Genomic DNA, 24,602 nt, shown 5'->3' on the forward strand with positions numbered 1-24,602 from the left:
TCGCCTTGCACATGTGAAGATATACACAGGGTAGGCAATCAGGGTATAATAAATGGTAACTCTTACCCACCAAATTAGGAGTTCAGGACTAAGGCCAAGAAGCGACACCAAAGGCCCTGAGTAGGGGGAACAAGGGGCCCATGCCGCCAACTCTGGGGCACAGGTGCCTTGACTCTGTCTGTAAGTGCATCCTGTTTGGGTTGAAAATCTGGGGCTGCATGGGGGCTTATGACATCACGTCTTCCTTCACCTCCCATTTGCTGTTCCTCTGCTCTTCCTGATTTGGCTCCTCTCCCCACCCTCACCCTCACCCCCACCTCCAGCCATACTGTCAAAGGTTCTCTCCTAATGGTCAAATCCCAACCCTTTCTCTTGATGGTTTTCATTCTCCTCAGCCTATCAGTGGTATTCACCTCAGCTGACTTTAGCTCTCCTCTTGATTCTCTTTCCTCCCTAGGCTGTAAGGTGACCCCCAAACACCAAAACCTTCTTTCTCCAACAAAGAAGGCAGTGGGAGATGGTGGGCTGGGGGCAGATAAAACTGGACTTGCTACTTACTAGCTTTGGGACTTTAGGCAACATTAATCACTATGTGCTTCAGTCCCCTCAACTGTAAAATGGGGATAAAACATGCCTGCCCTACTCTTCTTACAAGGATGTTGTGAAAATAAAGTGAAATAACCTAGGCATTGGACCTCCCTTCTAATCTATAAAGTAAACAACAAAGATGGTGCTGTATTCATTATGAACTACACCAGCTTCATGGAGAAGCAAAAACCTTCAGTAGCCAGGGGAAAAAAAGCCCTGTTCCCCTGTCTATACTAGTACAAAGGAAAAAATATCCACACGCTGATATGAGTCAGGCAGAAACCATGACAGCTCTTGTGACATTAACTTTTAGCAGAGAGGATTTCAGGTCTCTGAAAATAGTGTCTGAGCTTTCAGGACAATCAATGTTTGTTTGCTAAAATTTTTGCTGTTTTTCTGTAACGTTGATTACCATATCAAGCTGAGTGATAAAAACATAATGCAACAAATTGGGAACAGGAGGGACCTAGCTTATCTCTTCCATTTCATGCTGACACTCATGAAGAGTTCTTTTCACATCTCTCTGCTGCTCTGTATCCACCCCCATCTCTTCTTAAACAATGTTATTATTTAAAGATAGCCATACACTGTTCTCTCAACTGAGTCTAAACATGTTTAGAACTTTTACACTAAAATCTCTCTCATCATAAACCACTTCATTCAACAGTAGTTAAAAAAAATAATGAAAAATAAATGTGAAGAAAAGTTTACGCACTTGTTTTACCTGTATGAGTCCTGGTGTGGGTCTTCAGGTGGTCGGACCGGGAGAACTTTCGCTGACAAGTTTTACACTGGAATGGTTTCACACCTAAACGGACAGAGAAGGTCTAGCCACAGCCCTAACAACGTGGGGACATAACGAGGCCCACGAGGCCTGCTTCCCAGTGGCCTAAGGAGCCGGGCATTTCCAGCCATGCCTGCAACAGCTGTCTCACCCTCGAATTTTCCCCCAGGCCCAGCATGAACCACCTGATTCTGCACAGTAGCCCTGGAAGACCTGCTTCTGTCTTGGAAACAACGATTCCTTAACCACAAATGTCCAGCTTCTCACCAAGGTCTCGGCTGTGTCCGAGACTGAAAAAGTGAATCACATGCTACAAATGGGATTCTGATCTCCACCACCTGTGTTATTTACTGATCCTCAGTGCATCATCAGGAAACTGCTAGTGGGATCTCATTGTTCTGTGGTTTGCAAAGGAAATGTGGGATATTTCTTTTTCTTTCCTCTCCTTTTCTTATTTTTTTTAAAGAAGGAAAATCCCCAGAGATTAGAAAAAAGAAATTATTAGAAAGATGACACAAATGACTGACCCTCTCATAGCCCTGTTTAACAACAAAGAGAATCACAGCATCAACCGTAGTGCAAGGGAACGCACTGCCAGCAATGAGAAGGGAACCTACAAACCTGTGTGTCTCCTTTGGTGTCTTTTGAGCTGGTCTGAACGAGAAAACCTTCGCTCACAGTCCTTGAAGTCACACTGGTATGGTTTCTCACCTTGGGGAAGACACATATTCCATTTGAAAATGACACTTGAAATGGGGATCTCATTCCAGGCAGCCTTTCCTGCTGGGATGGAAGGGATCCCAAAAGGCCTACGGCACTTTGGTGGGGCTTGTCAGGTAGCACTGCCAACTGCCGCGTGAGGTTAAAGGTCCACCTGTACATCGGCTCGTGGGCAGTGGATGTAAAATGGGTGGCTACGTCAATGAGGAAGGTCCCTTACCTCCCAGTTAGAAGTGAACGAGAGCTCAGTTTCTGGAATCTGACGCTAGGATCCCACACCGCTCTGCCACTTAGGGAGCTGGGTGAGGTGCAGTTTCCTTATTGTGAAATGGGGCCAATGATCTGACAGCTTCCAAGAATTTATGAACAAATTAAACAAGCCCACCCACATCAAGAGCTTAGCTCGGTACCTAGCACAGAGGCAGTGCTCAAAAATCACTAGCAGAGCCTATTTAAACAAATAATAAACCAAAGGAGTCTTCACTCCTATGCTGAGTCTGAGGCAGAATTCTAGGATGAATGTGCCTTGGACTTGGCCCCATGAAATAAGTGTTTTATATTTTATGGCCTGAAGATTTGGTGTTCTCTGCTACTGACTTCTCATTTCTGAGTCAAGCATAAACGGCTCCGTGGTTGTGAGACGCTCAACTGAAGCCAGGAGCCAAAGTGTTTAGCAAGTGTTTGCTATCCCTTTATCCGAGAGAAGTCAGTAATGGGATTTCACAACCTCCTGCCTCAGCATGGAGAAGCCCCACCCTGTCCTCGCTCGAGAAAGTTCAGCCAAATACTGGAAACTGAGCCCCACGAGTACACTGAGCGACCTCAGGCCTCCTTCCCACCTTCCTATGAGAATTCTGAGTCACCGGCTTCCAGAATGGAGAGCCAGTCATCCCGGGACCGGTCGGGTCTTTCTTTTGCAGGGCAGTGCCTTTCGGGATCCTTCTATTTCCCCAATTAATCTGTATTCCAGAGCTGACCATTCCCAAAATCTGCCTTGCACTTGGCTCCCATTAAATGCCCTTCGTCCCTATCTCCATATTCCTACCCAGCAAAAAGTCTGCTGCTACGTGGTCCTCACAAATACTGCTTCATCTGCTATGCCTTCCTGGAACCATCATGTGCAGATTGAAAGCCCTTCCTTCCTTCATTACAGAGTGTATTTCAGAACATCTAACGTGGTGGGCTGAGTCCAGGTCCACCTTCTTCTATGCACCTTTCCTTAACTTTCCGCTTCTGTCCAGTCCAGTGCCTTATGCTTCACCTCTACAACCTGGAGAGGACAACGCCCCTACTCAGTCTCATTTCTTTGCCCTGTCTTTCAGCTGCTGCTCCTCTTTTACTTCCTCTGCCCGACCTTACCAACCCTTTGATGGTTCACTCAAGCTGTTCCTCCTCCAAGAAACCTTGGATGACGCTCACTCAAATCAATACCCTCTGAAAAAAATCTTTCCAACTCCTCCAGCCTCCAGTTTAGTACACTATCATATATTCTCTTAGTCCCTTTTCATTTGTGTATCTCCAAGCCCCCAAACAGAAGATAAACTATTTGAGAAGGGGGCTTAGGATGTGGGAATTCAAAGGCATGACTTTGAGTCCTGCTTCCACTATATCCTACCCACCTGATAATTGTTTTAGGTGTGAGGATTAAATGAAATAATGCATGCAGAGAGCCTGGCACATACAAAGTATTTTATATAAAAGTATTATACTTAATATAATAGTCTGCACTATTATTAGAAGTAAATTTTTAAACGTGCACTCTTTCAAGAAGGGGGTCCCAGGATTGTTATATACCAGCCTGCCTTTCTTGTCTTCTGCCAGAAAAAGCTTCTTAAAGGCTCCAGCAGATCGGGTAGTCTTGGCGATCCTGTCCACTGTCTTTCCTTCACACAGACAGCTAACCCTCACTATTTTCTAAGTGCCTCTCTTACATTAAAGCCTCTCTACAACCAGATTACCTTCAATGTATTCCCTCGCATTTTTCCAGGCAGAATTTTACTTTACCATTTTTCCTTATCACCTTAACATTTACTTTTCAATTGATCCCATTTGGGGAAATATACAAAAATAGTACACACCATACCGGTTCTCTCACCTTTAGCCTCAAAGCAAGTGGTCTACTGAGTGCAAATTCAGATTTATGCCAGAATTGCATCCTCTGGATGCAATGACTTAGCAAAGTCTAATGGACTAGAGATCTCAATGCAGCTCACTTTCTTCTCCAGCTTCCCCAAAGCAAAGTCAGCAGTAACAATAAAATAATAATGATGATCGTAACAGCGAAGCTGTCCTTCAGTTGTGAAAAGAATGGCACTAGCTTCCCCGTGGGGGAAAGCTTGCACTGCCCACTGTTTCTCTGTATTCCCATCCAGTACCCACAATGCCAAGAGCCAACATTTGGGAAACAACTGTTCACATTCAACGTGGCCAACAACCAGACGAGGCCAATTCTCATTCCCAGAGGCAGGCTCCTTGATCTGCAAGAAAATCTAGTTTTCCTTAACACATCACCAAAATATCATCATCTCTTTTTTTTAAAGATTGAAAAACAAAAACTAAACCTACAATCCATTTTCCCATTCCTATCTGGTTGTTAAACAATTAAGTTTTCTTTGGACCATCTCTGCCTAATCTTAGGATAACCTTGCCCACCAATCTCTCAAAATCATCTGATTACCAAACTCCCAGGCTAGCTCCTCTCTCTTTAGAGATGCTAATAGTATTCTAATAGGAACACTATCATTTATCCAGACCTATGGACATACGAAAGGTCAGACAATTAAGTTCGCAAACTTTCCACTGTGTAAATGCACTGTGGAAAGTTGGCAAATTTAATTGTCTGACTTCGTAAGGTACTATATTAGGTGCTTCATACCTCTAACTCCTTTAATTCAATTTGATTCTAAAATTTAATCTGGCCTTGACAATTGTATAAGGTAGGCATTACCATCACCATCTTTCACATGAAGCAAATAAAGTTCAAATTATTCAAAGAAAGGTTAAGTAACTTTCTCAAGGTCTCGCCACTTGGTGGTAAAGCCAGAATTCAAACAGAAATCGCTTTAATTCTGTGCAGTTCTCTTTCCACCACTTGGCTCTGCCCTTCCTGAAGATTGCTTACTGACTTCTTTATTAAAGGATGGACATCAGGGTGCAAAATGGCCCTGAAGCCTTTTTCTATCACCTGACCAGACCTTTCAAAGGGATGCCTACTTTCCATCTGAGAAATCACCTGTGTCCTCAGTGGTGTGAGAGCCAGGCGCAGGAGCTCCTGAACCAGCCCTGCCCCAAGGCCACCGGAACCAAGGCTGGATGGTGGACACACTTACCAGTGTGCTTCCGGCTGTGCATCTGTAAGTGAGACAGCTTAAAATATCTCTTATTGCAGCCCGGGTAAGCACACATGAAAGGGCGTTTCTCACTGGTCTCAGATGCTGACCGGACAAGAGTCGGGGCTACTCCAGGCATGCGCCGCACATCCTGCAAGCAGAGTGTAAGAGAAATGGAGGCTTTAAGCCACCTGTGAACATTCATGTCAGCCCTGAGGGAAAGTGAGCTTTGGTATATACCCAAGGAAGGGATGGCAGATACAAGGACTAAGACCACCTATCCACCCCCAAGATGCCCATAGCAGACATCACTAATGGATGATAGATCAGACCATTTTACAATGCAGGCTCTGAAGTCATCACTACTGATCAACCAGAACCGGGACTTGAAATCTGTTTGGGGTTGCTGATTGAGGGCATCTGGAAAAGAAATGCTGGTGACTGGAAGAGCTCCCACTCCATCCTGTCTCTCAGCTGCTCTACTTGAGACAGCAAGGTCTGGGAGTCCACAGTGCCAGACACCATTCCATTCCCTCCCACTCAGACACATGGCCACATGACCTGGGCCTGCTCTGCAATGGATGGGGAAGTTCTTATTCAAGAGAAATGCGAGATACTAGATGAGCCCCAAATTGACCAGACCTTCCACATGTGAGTCAACTACAGGAAGAAGGAGCCTGAGATTTGGGGGTTCTGTCTGTGAAGGAAAGCTGAAACCACCAGCGGGCCCATGGGGCCAGTGCAATCCTTTTACAGTGACACCAGAAAACACTGTATCTGCCTTCCTTGCACTGTACATGTCCTTCACGGGGCATTTTGTTGATCCCCTTTATCTTGTAGGAGTGAGTGTGTGTACGGTCAGTCCTCCATGAGGAGCTAGAGGAAAACGGTGAGGCACACTCCCCTTCCTGCTCTCAGGATCAATGAATGAGTCATAGACAGAAGCAAAAGTGCCCAAGGGGCAGCAGAATCCTCATTCTCTTACAGGTGTGCAAGTCGAGGCCAAAGAGCCATGTTTTGTGTTAATACCTGGACCCATTTCTGAGCTGAACCCACTCTCCTCTGTGCATTTTCCATACCACCCCCATGCTTATGTTCTGGTTTTTATTTCTCACTGCCTTGCATTGTGAGATCTTCTATTTCAAATAAAAAGCACTGCAGTGACATGCAACTTTGCTGTTGATAGGCCATAGTGTCTTGAGCCAAATAGTGGCATAAACGTAAATGGTGAGCCAGCTATGTTTGATTGGCATACTCTGGCAGGAGAAAATGAGTGGGTAGTGAAACTGGTCTGGAGTCTATCAGGGGCCATGACAGTAGGTATGGCAAACTGGGCTTGGTGGAAAGAAAGGCAAGGAGCTTTTTCATTTCCTTTAATTCACCCTGGATGCAGCACACATGGCAATAGGATATAATTTCGAGTTGTCAGTGTCAGTCAGGGTCCTGGTGGGGGATTCTGGTGGTATTTGTTGGAGGAGAGACTAGACGACTCTTTCTGTACTTCCATCAGATTTCCGTATTTCCATAACCCTGGCCTTCATCCCCACCATCAGAAGGCCTGGGATGAGGGAGCACACTGTTCTATCACCATGGCGCTTCTGGAAACATTAATCAGAACATCTCTGAGCTCCTTGCCCCACACATCACGCGGGGACCTGGCCCACACACAACGTATTTGTAGAGTACTGACTATTCTAGTCTAAGTATTACAGCTTTTATTCATGTTGCAGCTACTGAGTCACATGCAAAAATCACATGTGGACCTTTGGGAACTACGTATAGTCCTGACCGCCCCAAAGAGGCTCTGTGGAAGTAGCCTTCCACTGAGCTTCCCAAATTCTCCAAAACATTTACCTTTTTACTTTACTTTCTTTGCTCTTCTTGGAGACACCTTCCTCCCCCAACTTGTTCACTGCCCTCTATCTCCCTAAGAGGTAGTATAACATGGTGGTTAAAAACTGGGGCTCTGGAGTCAGACATGTTATAAATCTCTGTGCCACCTCTTACTAGCTATGTAATTTTGAACAAGTCACCCATTTTCTTTCAACTTCAGTTTCCTCACCCATAAAATGGAGATTAATAATAATACCTACCTCATAAAGGTGTACTGAGGATTAAATGGAGTGGGGGAGTCCACGTGTAGACATGGAAGAAGCTTAAATGCATATTACTAAGAGAAAAAATCAGTCTGAAAAGACTCCATACTGGATGATTACAACTATATAACATTCTGGGAAAAGGCAAAACTACAGAGACGGTAAAAAGAGCAATGGTTGTGGGGATGGGGGGGAGGGGTGAGTAGGTGCAGCACTGGGCATTTTCAGGCAGTGAAACTATTCTGTGTGATACTGTAATGATAGATACATGGCATTGTGCATTTAACAAAACCCACAGAACTACACAACACACAAAAATACCCTAATGTGCGCTATGGACTTTAATTTACAAAAATGTGACAATTTTGGGTCATCCGTTGTAACTAATGTACCACACCAATGCAAGATATTAGTAATAGGGCAGACGAGGAAGGAAGAGGGAAGATATGGGAACTCTCTCTCTCTGCAGTTTCCCCATAATTTTTCCTTAAACCTAAAATTGTTCCCCCAAAAAATTAAGCCTATTTTAAAAAGTCCATGTATAAAACTTAGCACAATGCCTGGCATATAGAAAGTGTCCAACCTTAGGCAGTGCTGTTATTATTGTTGTTGTTATTATCAGCAACACTTGACAAGATAGAGTCTAACCCTGGACACTTTGCAATGCAGACCAAGCAAGTTTTCTTAGAAGTCAAAGTCCAAGTCATTAATTCAAGCCCATTTAGCCCAAATATAAGAGCTGCTCAGGCCACCATTGAGAAAGCGAATGGAGCAACAAAGGAAGAAAGAATGGGATTCTGCAGGAAGCATCTTGGTCTGAGTCAGGGAGGCAGGGCCCTTCACACTGGCCTTTGGAGAGGAAGAGGCTGCCCCATCTGCCCCAGTGGAAGAGGAGGGGTCCCTGATGTCACAGGAGCCTACAACTGGAAACCGACTTGCCAGGGCCAAATAGCCATCAGCAGGACGTGAAAGGGTGTTGAGAAGGCAAGGAGGCAGTGAAATCCACTTCCAGCCAGGGCCTGAGTACTCACCTGGATGCCCCTGAAGACGCCGTGGGTGTGTATTCTGTACTGGGCACCACAGAGGATGGGCGTGGTGTGGTTATCGCTCTCATATCCCGCACCGTGGCTGCAAACACAAAGAAGGTAGAACATGGCTCAGGCTGGTCCACAGGCGCCATTTGGAAATGTGCATCTGCAGCAGAAGGAACGGTTTTCAAAAGCTCACAGGGTAAGAGTTGATTTTGCCTCCCTCCACTGGGGCGACTTGGGAAGCAGGGTTTTATGACAGGCGGGGCTGCTCAATCCTCGCATCACCACCACATAGCCCTCCCCCATGCTCAGATTCACACACACACACACACACACACACACACACACACACACACNTCAGATTCACACACACACACACACACACACACACACACACACACACACACACACGGCACCATCTGGGTCTATGCCTCTTTCAGATAAGCCGGGAAAAGTCACAGTGGCAGGATTTCAGCCCCAGCAAGTTGTTTACCGTCTAGATGGCAGGGCTGACAGCTGTGAATAGCTCAGAAATAAGCAGATGCCTCAAGTTCATGTCAAGTACAATGGATTTTTGTCGGCACCTCATGACTCAGTTTTTACCAGATAGCACCAAGAAAGTGATGACACTTACAAGAAGAGATGTCACATCCTCAGAAGTGGGGGTTACACATCTGTGGCCCTGTTCCACTTAACCTACAGACCAGTTTTCCACATCAACTTAACTCTTTGCAGCCAACCCATGCCTTAGGTGGACACCGGGTTCCCCCAGCATTAGATGGACTAGCCCCCTAGTCGATGCTCAGGTTAACCTTGGACTACTAGTGAGAACTGATGGATGTGGAATGTTGAAAAGAACCACTTGGAAGGGGTGAGTATTCTTCTCTGAAAGTATTCTCTCCTTCGGGAAGAAGCTGATATCTGTTTTATGGTTACTTTACTTCCAAAGGAGGGAGAGTAAGGATTCTTAGCCACATGGGCAGCACATTATAATCACATCTCACATCTAGAATCACCATGGAGAGCTTTTATGAAATACCTCTGTGAAATGGTACAGCTGCTTTGGAAAATGTCTGGCCGTTCCTCAAAAGGTTAGACATAAAGTTACCATATGACCCAGAAATTCCACTTGTAGGTATAGCCCCAGGAGAAATGAAACATGTGCTTACATAAAAACTTGTACACTCTGTATAGGAGCAGCATTTATTCATACTAACCAAAAAGTGGAATCAACCCAAAGGGCCACCAGCTGATGAGTAAATAAACAAAATATAGTATATTCATAAAATGGAATATTATTTGGTGATAAAAAAGAATGAAATGCTGATACATGATAATGTGGACAAATCTGGAAAACATGCTAAGTGAAAGAAGTCAGTTACAAAGGACCACCTGTTGTGTGATTCCATTTACACAAATTTATAGAGACTGAAAGTAGATTGGTGGTTGACTGCCTAAGGCTGGAAAGTTAGAGAGAAATGGAGAACAACTGCTAAAAATGTCCTAAAATCGTGGTAATAGTCGCACAGCTCTGTGAATATATTAAAACCAGTGAATTGTATACTCCAAATGGGTGAACTGTATGGTATATAAAACAAGTAAGTCTGCCTTAAAAATCTACCTCTGGGGAAAGGGGTCCATGAATCAGTATATTTTTTAAGCCTCCAGGTACAGTTAGCTGGCTAGCAGGGCTGAGAACCTCCACTCTCCGCCTGTCACTCTAGAGATTCCAGGGGTCCTGGCGCCAGAGGTAGGTAGTTTGGCTGATGAGCCCACTCCATCCAAAGATGTGGGGAAAGCCCGGGGTTGGCTCAACTCTCACTCATCCGGAGGCGAGAATTCCTGGGAGGGAAGGGTGTCTGCCGGGGTGACTGACATGTTCACAGCAGCTGTGGGGTTTCACATTCAGTTCTGGCTCCTTGCTTTTTAGCAAGAGTTGCCTGTCTCCTTTGCGTACAGCAATGATGGCAGTTTGGGAAGGTGGGTGGCAGTTCACTCCCCCTAACCTACGACACTTTGTCGCCACATCTTTCGGGTGATTTCTGGAGTATCTGGAGGAAAATGTCCCAAAGAGCTAAACCAGGTTCAAATGCACAAAAATTGGAAAGACATGCCAAATCCTGATAGTATCTGCCTTTCTGAACCTTAGAATGTGCTTGCCAAGAAAACGAGGCTGTGTCTGCGTTCCTTACAATTATATAGACAGTGGGGAAGTGCGAGTTGATGACAATGGTGATGGGTTAGCAGAAAGAGGACAGCACAAGAACGCTGCTGCCAGAACATCCTGCCTCAAAGGCTGTGAAGAGGTGCTGTCTTTGTTTGGTTTAGCCTTCTGCATGCAGCCAAAATGTGACTGACTTACACATTTTCTAGAGCTGTGGGATCTCTAGGGACACAGCAATAGAAATCTGAAAGTTCTACCATCAAAAGAGAATAATTAAGAATGAAGAATCTCTTGTCAGCTAATCTCTGGGCGTTTCAGGGTTTTTGGAGGGTGGAGGGCACAGGAAATGGACTTTTCTTGGGATACTTGTCCCAGGAAATAAAGTGCTACACCACTCAAAGGGAATGACATGTGCTTACAGCCAGATACAAGTCAACAAACAAAAAAAGCAACCAGCAACAAGACTGTACCTGCCAAATATGTCACTAGATTTTTCTACCAGGTCCATGAATAACAAAGACAGCTGGGCCCCTGCCTATTGGCTCTTGTGTCTCCAGACGACAAACACACCAATGTAATTCCATGCTGTGGAAACCTTGCAACCCAACTCTCCCCCAGTGTGGTCTGCCCAGAACACCAAGTACAACCTGTGGGCATTTAATATGGTGACATCTCTCTCTAGATAAGTAAAGGAAAGCAAGTCGGTGGTCTTGGAACCATACACTATCAGAGGTAGGAAAGCCATCCACTCTGACACCCCCATTCAAAGTTCCTCTAGCTCATCTTCAACAGTTGAACAATATGACTAGTGACACGTTTTTAAGGCAGCCCATGCCTTTTGGGAAGAATTTTCACTGTTAGAAAAGGCCTTTCTAAACCAAGTTAAAATGTGCCTCCTCATTTCTGTCATCTGGAGAACCACAGAGTGAGTATTGTTATTTTACAGCCATCTCTGTGTATCTCCTCTGCTCTATGGTAAACTTGGCCTTGAGGATAGAGACCAACTTGCTCCTCTCTGTATCCTCTCAGCTTAGTGACTAAAGTAGGGCATACAGTCCGTAAATGTTCATGAGATGGACTGGACTGAATCTAACTCCTCTTCCTCATGACAATATACGTATAAGGTATTCGAAGATGGCTCTCTAGGCTACTGAGCTGTGGATCTCTCAACCATTACAACATGAACTGGTATCTAATTCCTGTATTATCTGGTTCTTCTTCTTCTTTTTATTTTTTAATTTGTAAGTTTTTTAATGTAATTAGGAGTTTGTGACAGAGGCTTGCTTAAAATTAAAAACATGCCAGTGGGAAATATAGAGAATGGTACCATGCAAAGGACCCAATCAAGGTTGTTCGATGGCATACGCACATTTCCTAAGAATTCTTATTTTTAAAATCTTAACTGACGAAAATTTCCTTTGAGAAAGCCAAAGCCTTTCTATCTTGGAAATGAGTTTGCTTCAGAGATATTAGGTCTACTTCCAATATGTCGATGTACGAAACATCCAAACCTGTGGAGAATTTTTATGAGTTTATTTGAGCCAAAACTGACGATATATGCCAGGGAGCAAGATCTCAAATGCTCCTGGATCCTCTTCTCCTTGATCTCCTTCATGTTGTTAAATGCTGCTCAAAGTGTGGGTTTAGGATGGATCTCACTGCTCCAGGAAAGTATTTCTATGAGGGAGTGGGGAGGGAGAACCATCCACCAACACAAAAGCCTTTAGAATCAGGGAAGTGACATCAATGCCCAAGACTGGAAAGCACATGCCTCACCCGAAGCAGTTCCATTCCAGTTTTTTTCAAAGTTAATATGCTATCAAACACAACATAATGCATTAGGCCCACTACCAGGGCTCAATCCCTGGGCAGGGGGCGGGGTTTCCCCCTCAGTCGGGATAGAGTACTGCTATTGACACACCTAAAAGCACATCACTTCCTAGCACTCAGGTCACTCTGGTCTTCCTCATTCAAATAAAATCTCCAACCACAACCCCTACCCCAGTATGAGCTGCAATTAAGGCAGGTATCGCCAACCTTCAGCTTGAAGACATGATTTTTTAAGCTGCAATTTAGGACTCCACACATATCCTTCAAATACCATTCTATTTCTTTGAGCAAATCATTCCCAACTGTTGAAATCTTTTGGACTCTTGACCTGGCTTCCAAAACATTGGCTTCCATTTCATGCTATCTCTGCATTTGAGAAGTACCTTGTCACCATTGTATAAGAGGAAAGGCTCTTCCCTGCTATTGTTGGGAGCTATTATATTTACAATATGTGTAACTGTTCTCTGGAATTCAGGAAGTGATAGGATTCTGGAGGGTCTCTCTATGGGGCAACCTGAGAGACAACCTAGTCATTTTGATGGGTCCAGTCCAAGAGAACGTAAGTCATCAGCAGGAGTTACTCTAAGACAGACAGGCTCAGGACGATGGCTGATGGCGCTAGGACATCAGCTGTTGTCAAAACCCAGCTGCTAGCTTAGATGGTCAAGTGAAGCCAAGCTATACCCCAAGAGAGACAAACCTTAAAAACTTCTAGTTACTATGCTGTGGATGAATCAAATAGGAGTGAGGGTAAGATTCCTAGAGGTCTGGAGCCATAAGGCCTTCCAAGAAGGGCCTAGAGCATAATGAAGAGAGTTCTGGGACCAAAGATGCGCCTTCCAAATAAAGGAATCACAGAGCCCTGGGCAGCTGTGGGATAAAATTTCATCATGAACCAGATACAAGGGTCTGGAGCTGATACAAAAAAGCAGGTTCTTGTATCCTGCTGATACAAGAAAGCAGGTTCTAGAGCAGAGTGTGAATCCCACTGACCAAGCAACTGAGAGACCCAAATCTCCCTCAGGGTAGAAATGCATCCAATAACTGATCTACCTTCCAACCCAGATAATGAGAAAGAAAGTAAAAGAACCCTGACACTACACGTGATCCGAGTCTGAGTAAGGCTGGACTTTCTTAGGATAAGAAATTTGTGCTCTATAAAATGTCTTCACGTTTTTCTGTTTTGTTGCCTGGTAAACTTCTCTTCAACGGATAAGATACCTGACTAGCTGAATGACAGGGAAAAGGAATTTGATGATTCCTCGGCCAGGATCAGGGAAACCCCATGGATTTACAGCGAGGTGTAATGAGGGCAGCTGTGGTGCAGCTGGTGGTTGTGGGTCTGCTGCTGACAGGTAGAGATATGGGGAGGGAGACGCAGAGTAAGGTGACTGCTTCTCCCTTCCTGCCACAGAGAACCGCATGAGAAACCACTTGCCAGCTTGATGAAGATACTTAACACAGCTCCTTTGGGTTTACTGTTCAACAAAGTACAAATCATTCGTTTAAGTATTTAGCCCACAATTCCCTATCTTGTCCGCAAGGACATCAGAAATAACTACTGAATGTCTTTTTGCAATAAAGGCCCATTATACTAATGACCTTCCACTATGAGACTAGTAATTCTACCACAGAAAGAAATGGACCTAGCATTGCCTTGTATCTGGTTAACACACGTTAGTTCCTAACAATCATTTTCTTTCCTACATCCTCCCAAAGATCTGGCTTAAAAACTTTCCCAAGAACTCACGCTAACCTCACGGCTCTGTGGTTTCCAGGATCCACTGTTTGGAGTTTATTTGTTTGTTTGTTTTCCTATTTAAAAACTAAGACATTTACTTGCTTTAATTCTTCTGTCACCTCTCTTATTCTCCATGAATTTCCAGGTTACTGGCCAGGAATTTTATTTTATTGTTGCTAAACTGATCAGAATGTAGATTTTATTGTTGCTAAACTGGTCAGAATGTAGATTTGGTTCTTTATTCTTTAAAGCAGAGCCATAAATTCAGATAAGCCTACAGGGGCTAAGTAAGTGAGAAAAATAAATGAAGAAGGCCCTGGAGAGCAAGGTGGCACTGAACTGACCGGGACAGCCACCCTGGCCGCCCCACTCCCTGCCCAAGGGTGGTATCCAGGACTCAGTTCTACCAGCCAACTCCTGTCAATAATATGAACGCAGCATTGCAAGGTCTTCCTATTCTCCAAGAAAAGCCAGAAATCTGGATGGATTTTTTATGAGATCACCTGAGTTTTAAATTCTGACAAATAATTGAAAATTTATAGAATCATTATCAGGTCATACAAAACATAGCTCTGGCCTAAAGACCATCAGTTTGCAACCTCTGCTTTAAAGGTTGAGCAGTGACGTTTAAACGGCCAATTGGAAAATTCCATCTTGCTTCTGATGTCTCTTCCCACACGGCAACAAAGTAGAAGTGGGGATGTGCCTGATTCTTTGAAAACTGATTATTAGGTTCTTCCAAACCCTTGAAAGCTTAAAAGGATGCTATATTCGTCCAGCAGGAATGTCCAGTGCTGTTAGAGCAAAACCTAGAAGTTATCATCTACATCTGTCAGTGGTTTACCTCTAAATTTCACTGTCCCACTTGAAAGTATTGGGTTGTTGGAAAAGTCATGACGTATTTTTTCTGTTTTTTGTTGCAGAGATGCTTCACAACTTTTCTGACAACCCAATAGGTTTACAGATTGAAATGTATTAGTTTCCTTCAGTTGCTGTAACAAATTGCCACAAATTTGGTAGCTTAAAACAATACAAACTTATTCTCTTAAAATTCTGGAGATCAAAAGTCTAAAACCAGCCCTCACCATGCTAAAGTCAAGGTGATGGCAGGCCTATTTTCTTCTGGAGGCTGAGGGGAGACACCCTCTCCTTGCTTTCTTCAATTCCTTGGCCCTTCCTTTGCCTCACTCTGACCTCTTGTTTCCTTCGTCACATCTACTACTCTCTGTAATTAAGTCTCTCTCTGCCTTCCTCTTATAAAAACATTAAATGCAGGGCCCACCTGGCTAATCCAGGATAATCTCCCCAACTCAAGAGCCTTAATTTAATCACACCTGTAAAATCCCTTTTGCCACATAAGGCAAGATTCACAGCTTCTAGGGGTTAGAATCTGTATATCTCTGAGGGTCATTATTCAGCCCACCAGGCCAAGGAACCAGACTTATTCAGTTTCTTACAGGTATATTTCAAAGAGCTAAATTAATCTGGATTCTTTCTCTCCAGATTAATCTGAAAGACTAGTCCATGAGACCATGGGTTTCTCACCTAGTCTATGAGATCATGGATTCCTCACCTGAAGGCCCATGTTCCAGGCCCACTTGTATCATTTATTTGCTCTGTGGTCATGGGTGAATCATCTAAACCTCCTGTGACTAAGATTCATCATCTATAAAATGAAACTAATAACTTATTTCATAGATTTGTTGGAAAATCAAAGAGGTAAACTATATGGGGAAGTAAAATTAAATATCACTCAGTAACCTTATCCCAACAAAATTTTCAGGTCTATGATTACATGCAATAGGTAACCAACAACCACAAAAATTATTTCTCATCTGTTTCTTATAAGCCTGGTGATTTCAGACCTATTTATATTTTTTATCCTTAGCATAACCCTAGTCATCATTAAACTATATGGTCTTAGACAAATGACTTAACTTCCCCTGGCCTCAGCTTCATGGAAAATGAGCAAAACAGCCCCTTCCCCTCCCCCATCAAACTCTTATAGGGTCAAATAAAATGAGATAAATAAAGCATGATGTTTGGTACATGATATGCCCTCAATAAATGTTAACTATTACTAGTATTATCCCCCATTTTATAACAAAGACTACTGAGGTTTAAGGAGGGATTGAATTATTTGCCCAAAATTAGACAGATATCAAGTGGCAGAAACGGGATCTGAGGGTAGGTTAGCTCAGCTCTTTTTCCTTCAGAACTAGCTGGGCAATTCTGGTGGTGACTCTCTGGCAGTGAACCTGGTGGTGAATTCTGGTGGTGAACCATCCTGGGTTCATGTCTTTCATCATGACACTTGAATGATTCCCGGCCCTTTTCTCCACGGGTGTGAATGAAACTGGGCCCATGGAAGGTTTAAAGAATGTAGTGGGAGTGGGTAGGATAAGAGGCTGAGAGCACCGAGGAGGAGCAAGTTCAAAATAGTCACTCTTCAGTACACTCCACCTCTGTTTCGAGGTGCAATCTTTATTTTGGTATAAAGAAAGCATAAGTCACACTGATGGAAATGGTCTGCTTATGTACAATAGAGCAGTAGAAACTGAGCACAATTTTTTATAACAAAGATTTCTTTCTACCTAACTGGGAAAATAAATGAAACAGAAGCAATTATCAACAGAGCACACACCTCATGACTTCATTTCTGGCAGTGGGTGTGGACTGTACATTTTCCTAAACAGCTTTAAAATGCATAAAAATGAATCCTGAGAAAGTCTGCTTTTCCTAGACAGCTTTAAATACATAATCACTTGTCCTTAGAAAGTTTGCAAAAAGAGAAAAATGTCCCTCATATAATACAAATTATGAGGCTTCTTCATGCTAAAAAACTTGTACACTGAGGTTTGACCCAGAAAAAAACTTAACATTTGAAGAGTAGCTTCTTTAGAAATGATTAATTTTGATATTCCACAGGCACAAGGAGATTAATAAAAAGGAATTGAGGTTTTACAGATGAGGAAAGCCAGAGCTGGCCTGAAATCCCTTATCAACAGAAGAGGTAAAAAAAAAAAAAAGAAGAAGAAGGAATAAGGGGGGAAAAGGGTTTTTTAAAAGGCAATTAGCATTTGATATGAATATTCAAAAAGGGAAAACTGTGGCCTGTGATTTCTCTCTTCGTCCCTTGTCACTGGCCAGGTGGGCATCCCCCATCTTCACCTCTGTCTTCTCACACCTGGAAAAACTTCAAGCTCTTGAGTGTCCAAAAAAAAAAAAAAAGGAATTTACCCACCAACCCCTCTTCTCTCCCTAGACTTGGTACTTAGGCTTCTATATGAGACACTTAAGTGCCTGATTCCGTTTGGTGTTGAAAATACACTTTGCTGCAAGCCTTGAGAACTATCACCCCACCTAGTGTGCTGCTTTTGATGGAAATGGGCAATGAAACCATGTAAAGAAATTATGCTTCCTTTTATACAAGAGATGAGACCTGACACACCACCACTCAATTATTCTTGCCACACACACACACACACACACACACACACACACACAAGACCCCAAATCTAATCATACCTCTAGATCTAACTACCTATTTATAGGAAACACAGGAGATGGAGGCCCAAAGTTAAAAGGCTGTAATAAGAAGAAGCAATCTGCATTCCAGACTGTGGGATATTCTACTGGCCAACTGACCTGCTATCTCCAACAAACCAACAGATGAGAAAACAAGAGGGGTATAGGGTGGGAAGAACAGCTACAGTATACAAGCGATTTAAAAGAGGACAACCAACAAAATAAGACCAAACAATATGCCTCTCACAAATGCTCACCGTGCACAAGGATGAGCCAGAGATAGTTGCACTTGAACTAATCAGCCCTGGGAGACTCAGGGCCAAAAGAACCAGGAAGTTCCTCTAGGAAACCTCAGTGGTCACACCAGAATACTTAGGTTAGAGCTTTACTAAATGAAAATGTAATTTGCCTACAGCCAGTGTAATTTCAAAACTCACTTTCATATCCATTTATAAGATCCAACTTGGGGAAATGAATCTATATTGAATTATCTTTTTGTACATATTCAGAGCTGGTGGCAACCTAGCTCAGCTACGTCTCCCATGAATTGTTTTATATTCTTTGCCTGAGTGTGATGAGCTGAAGGCAATATTCAAATAAAATTCAAAACTCTACGCAAATATTATCAGCAATGCCATCTAGTCATTCTCTTTTCTTTGTGTAATGTAGTCTTTTTATAGAGGGAATACAACAAATCAATGATATATTAAAAAACCAAAATCAGAGGAGCAATAGATTGAGGGAGGTTATCACTTTGTGAGGGGTAAAATGTATAACTATTACATTGTTTTGTACACCTGAAACTAATTTTTTAAATTGCAATAAACTAAAACAAACAAACAAAAAACCCAAAAGACTGGGGGAAGCCAGTTAGCTCAGTTGGTTAGAGCGCAGTGCTCATAACACCAAGGTTGCAGGTTCAATCCCCACATGGGCCACTGAGCTGTGCCCTCCACAACTAGATTGAAACAACTACTTGACTTGAAGATGATGGGTCCTGGAAAAACATACTATTGCCCCCTCCCCCCACATCCCCCCCCCAAAAAATATTATTCTGCTCCTGAGAATATAAAGGCAAAGGACAAAAGGTGAAGTTTTTTCTCTAATCCAGCACAGAAAGTCGAATCTAAAAATAAAACAACCAACTTAAATTTGAGTGAGTTAAAACACACACACACACACACACACACACACACATATACACGTAATGCCCTATGAATCCAAACATGGGGTTTTAAAATATAGTACAATAAGTTGCCAAATTCCCCCTTTGACCTATGCCAGTTACAACTGGGGTTCTGCAACCAAAAGTCATATGAATACATAACCTAATAGTTATCTAAAGGTAATTGGATTCATTTTTCAGCAAATACATAAAAACATGATACCCGTAAATGAATCCCTTCAAAGTCTTACCTTTTGGAAGATGCCCACTTGTTCCAACCATGTCATTATTACTAAAACCTTGTTTGTATGCCTCTTTTGAAAGTTTATAATTATAGCTCATATGTCTTCACTTCCCATGCTGTCTAGTCGTTGGCCACTATTTTATAGGGGACACAGGCTGAGTGTTAATAGCTTGAAAATAATGCTTGTATAAAAGCCCGTATGTACCATCAAGCTTTCCTCACAACTTGAAATGGCACACAAACCTCCTCCAATTGACCTATTTCCTCTTACTTCACACTCAGAGCAGAGCTAAGAGATATTTTAAATCCAGTTTCCCACAACAGTTTGGGGAGGACACAGTCCAAAAAAATCACAATGTTTACTGGCCCCTATTACTCAGAAGAATATTTTTAGCCATGAATTTCCTTCCTATTTCAATGCATACAGACATAGGAACTCACCTTCTCACAGACCACCTTATCAGACCATATAAGAAATATCTGGATCTCCCCTTACATGTGGTCTGATATTGAGGTGCTAGTTCATTAGAATCCTAATTTTATCTAACTCACTGGGTTCCATATCTTCAATGTTTTGCTCCATAGCCAGAGATTACCTCTAGCTCCACCCCAAGAAAGGGTGTCCCAAATCCACATGATAGATGAACCCCTGCATTTCTCACAGGCAAGATGGAGCAGGATATTTTCAACCTGGGTTCCCAAAGGCTCCTACCCAGATTATTCTCACATTCTTAATTTGAAAAAATTTGCTTAGCCGTGCTCAATTACATTAAAAATGTCCCCCCTAAAATCCCAGCATCAAGCACAGGGCTTTTAAGACTAAGATCTCTCGTGCTTCTCCAGTTGAAATGGAGGCTTGTAGGTATGAAGGCTGTGTGCATGATCATCTCTTCTGCAGGCCACACCCTCCAAACTGAAGTCAATAATACAACAAAGTAATTCAAGGTAAAGAAACAAAGAAAAAACTGTAATACATCCAAAGGAATCACACTCACTCTCAAAGAGGTTTTGAGGCTAGGGGCATTACTGTTAAAAATCTTGAAAAGGAGGAAATTATAAATAGGGACATCTGACACAGAATGAAACTTGAAAAAATGCTGAGAAATACCATGTTCTTCAAGAAAGAATTAAAATTTTTTCAAAAGTCAATCTTCTCCAAAAAAAATTTCAAAACCTGATGCAATCCATTCAAAATCCCAATTAAGACTTAAAAAAAAAACCTTGTTATTTTAGAATAGTTTTAGTATTATAGAAAACTTTCTAAGATAATACAGACAGTTCCCATACATCCCACACCCGGTTTCCTCTATTATTAATATCTCACATTAGTATGGTGCATTTGTCACAATTAATGAACCAATATTGATAACTGCTTCCTCTGAAATGAAAATGAATCTAAAATTCATCTTTGAACAAACAAAACGTAACAGACAGAAATAGTTTGAAAAATAAGTAGAATGCTAGGGAACTTTCCTATCAGATATTTAAACAGACTATAAAATTATAGAAAAAAAATGTGATACTGGCAGAAAGAGCCAGGCTGATCAAAAGAGGAGAATAGAGTCTAGAAATAGATCCAATGAATTTGATAGGATCCAAGGATTGATAAAGGTAATATTTGAAATCAATGAGAAAAAGATGGATTATTCAAAATAGTTTGGGGATACAGGCTAGACATCTAGAAACAAATCAAGGTGAAATACTACTGCCAAATAAACACAGGATGAATTAAATGTAAAAAGTAAATAAAAAAATACACCAATAAATAAATAACTTTTTAAAAAATTGTGAGATGGCAAAACTCTTTCAAGGCATGACATAAAAGCCAAAAACTTGAAACTATAAAACTTAGCCATTACTGCTCAAAAGCAGCCATAAAAAATACATAATACAATTACTTTTTTTTTGATGTGGTGAGACCATTTAAAATTTACTTTCTTAGCAACTTTCAGGTATATAATACAGTATTGTTAAATACAGTCACCATTCTGTGTGTTAAATGAAGTGACAGAGATGTTAACTAACCCTATTCTGATAATCATTTTGCAATATATACGTATATCAAATAATCACACTGTGATTTATACAATATACAAATTATATCTCAATGAAGGTGAAAAAATACATCACAAGAAACACATGAACTGACACATTTTACTATATAAATAAAATTTTCTGACAGAAAAAATAAACCCCACTCACAGAGTTAAAACACAAACCAGATAAAATATTTGCAGTAAATACAACAAGCATAGGGTTAATATCTTTTTAAACAAAGAACTCTTATAAATCAATATTGTTACTAGATGAACTATCCCAGCTGCTAGCTAGTTAACCAGTGCCCACTTGCCCATGCAGCCTCTTCTCTCTCATTGTTGCAGCAAGTCTATCCCCTCCCATCACCATTTTTTTCCCTCTTCTTGATCATTCTCATCAGCAAACAAAAAGGCAGGTATGTCTATCTACATATAAATAAAACAAAACAAAACAATAAAAACCACCTTCTCCTGACCCTCTACGCCCATTAAGCTAGAACCCCATTTCTTTGCTCCTCTTTGCAGCAAAACTCTAATGAAAGTTTTGTGAGCCTATGATCTCTTATACCCATCTCTACCAGGCTTTTTCCCTATCCCTCGAAGGGTTTGGTAAATGTTTCCAGATTTTTTTTCTCGGCAGATAGAAATATTCTCCAATATGTTTTTAAAAGTTTTCTCTGGGAGGTGAGATAACAGATAACTTCTTTTCTTCTTATGCTTTGGTACTGCCTTTTTTTTTCTTTTTTAAATAACAAGCCTGTGTTAATCAAAGGGAAAAAAGTTGTTTTCATTTTCGATGAAGTCACCATCTTAGCCTTAAGAACACTACATCTGTGGCTTTGCCTTTAAAATGAAGGGTTATAAATAAAGCCAGAATAAATTAACTTGTTCACTTTTAATAGAGGAAGAAACACTATTAAAATATACAGTAGCCCTCATTTCAAAGAAACATTCATTTGGATGACTTTTTATTAGTGTAGCTTCCATGGCAATGTTTTTATAGCTAGCAGTTATGGTTTTTTTCTTGGGTAGATGACAAGGAGAAGGATAAATGGTGAGTAGAGGGTCTCAGAAGGGACCAAGATGGGATCACAGACATGATACTCCTTTAGTTCATGAAAGATATCCTCTACTCATCTGCTATACCTTCTCCCCCTCCAACACACACACACACACACACACACACACACACACACACACACACACACACACACACACACCTTTACCAACAGACTGGAGCCCTCATTAACCCCACCTCATCTCCTTGCACTGAGTCCACCATGCTTCTCATGTCCAGCTTTGGCCCTTTAACCACCATCTTTCCTTTCTTTCTTTCCTGCTTAGCTCCTGTCCTCTCCTGATCAGATCAAACCTGTCATTTTCCCTCATCTTTAAGAGAAGAAAATAACTCCTTGCTTTAAAACGAAAGAGTTAGGAACCATAGTGTGGAGACCGTAAGCTGATAAATTTAGAAAATCTTTTTTCTAAATGCAGTATTTTTTAAGAAGTTGAGAATATTTTCAAAAGCCAATGGTCTCATGAGGGCTGAAACACAGAACATTGCAATAGCCGATAGATATGCATTTGCTGAATTAGATCTAAGAGGAAGCCAATCGTTTGTTATAAAAGAGAAAAGGACACGAATGCATATGCATGCATAGAAAAAGGTCTAAAAGCATATGCAACATTATAGTAATTAGTTTCACTGGGCTGTTGGGGGGAGTGTTAATTTCCTCCCCTATATATGTGTATTTTCTAGTGGTTCTATAATTTAGATACATTATATACATAATTAAAACATTAAATATATCAACTGAATAAAGCCCAAAGAGAAAAGGGTGGGAAAGGTGAACAATTAGAGAGGAGAAAGTGGCAGCAGGGAAGTGAGAAGTGAAGGCAAAGCAGCAATCGGATTAATCCGAGAGGAACGACACAGCTTTACGTCAGCGTCTCCATCTCCATCCTGCAAACCCAGGGGTCCTACATTCTGTTCCCACTATGGCTAACAGACTCTCGCTAAGTCCAAGGCAAGGCAAAGAACTGCTTACAAGGCATCGATGTAACCATTTAGAAGGAGAAATTAACAACTTTTTGCTGGGCTTGCGGGTGGAGGAGTACCCTCAGGAATGCTGGGATTCACCGAGCTGCTTCCCTCCACCTTTGCTTTTGTGTCTCAAGCTCCAGGAGGCACTTGAAAACAGGCTATGTATTTTCAAGAAGTAAATCTCTTGGACGAGTACCTTATGTTCATGAGCTGGCGAGAGAAGGTGCTGGGCTGTGTATTAGAACTCCCAGCCAGAGAAGACAGCTATCTCTTTTGGCACAGGTTCTCAGGGATGAGACCATGTCTAGCGGGGATTTTCTCCAGATTCGACAGCCTTGGCCCTACCAAAACGCGCAGCTTTGTTTGCACCATACATCACTCATCACGAGTCTTTCGTTTTTCCTTTCAAGCAACCACAGGTCAAATACTGTATGTTCCCAACAGTCTGTGAACTTCTTGGACCAGCTAAGGGACATTCATTTTGCTCAGCACTCCTTTAACATTTCTATTGTGTTCGATTTCCCACTCCCCCTACCCATGTCCCCAGAGAATAACTTCTTCCTTGTTTTAATAACTTGGACCACAGTCAAGGTTGATGTGTTTCTCTCCATTTTGCAGGATATTTTCTTCAAGAGAGACAAAACAGAGGCTAGCAGAGTAGCCAAGGCTTGTGAGCAGCCTTAAAAAAAAATCAGCAGCCATTAAGAACACATAGAAAATGGTTTTAAGAGAAATAAAAAGCAGACAACGCAAGGCACCATAAACAGAAGTATTCATAAGGGTGGCTTAATGCTTAGAAAGGATCCCCAGCAACTTTTTCTCTCAGTGATCCACTTTAAAAATCTAATTTCATTTGTTTGTGGGTGAAGTAAAGGGTCAGAGTAAAGAGAGGGTTTCATAAAATACCTTCTCCTTGACTTAAATTGAAATACAGTATTCTCCCATTTGAGGTCATAAAAGTAATTCTGATCCCAATGGGCATGCAGATTTGAAAACGAGTAAAAGGAGAAGGAGACAAGAGTAAATCAGTGGCAAGAATATCCTGTTTCTGGGCCAGCCGAGTGGTGCGTTGGTTAAGAGCTGGCTTGGGACGCCAGAGGGCCCCGGTTAGGATCCCACATGCGGGCCAGTGACACTGCCCTCTACAGCTAAGATGCTGAACAACAGCTCAACCTGTAGCTGGGCTGCCATGAGTCGCCGGCAACGGTGTGGGGGTTGCCATGGGCTACCGTGTGTAGCCAGCAGCCAGCGTGAGTGGGCAGCAGCCGCAGTGAGCGGCCTTCCAGAAGCCGGCGACTGATC

General features: G+C 42.2%; 1 protein-coding gene across 2 annotated transcripts in view; it reads right to left on the reverse strand.

Moving 5' to 3' along the window:
* Window positions 1-24,602, reverse strand: part of WT1 (WT1 transcription factor) — a 48,484-nt gene that overhangs the window by 2,578 nt on the left and 21,304 nt on the right. For both annotated transcript variants that reach the window (XM_019639573.1, XM_019639572.1), the window contains 4 exons: window positions 8,549-8,645; window positions 5,422-5,572; window positions 1,994-2,083; window positions 1,304-1,396 (listed from right to left, as the gene is read on the reverse strand). In XM_019639573.1, coding sequence (XP_019495118.1) covers window positions 1,304-1,396; window positions 1,994-2,083; window positions 5,422-5,572; window positions 8,549-8,645 — 431 coding nt within the window. The remainder of the gene's footprint in view (window positions 1-1,303; window positions 1,397-1,993; window positions 2,084-5,421; window positions 5,573-8,548; window positions 8,646-24,602) is intronic.

Source organism: Hipposideros armiger, unplaced genomic scaffold, assembly GCF_001890085.2.
Source record: "Hipposideros armiger isolate ML-2016 unplaced genomic scaffold, ASM189008v1 scaffold_44, whole genome shotgun sequence".
In the NCBI taxonomy this organism is placed as follows: domain Eukaryota; kingdom Metazoa; phylum Chordata; class Mammalia; order Chiroptera; family Hipposideridae; genus Hipposideros; species Hipposideros armiger.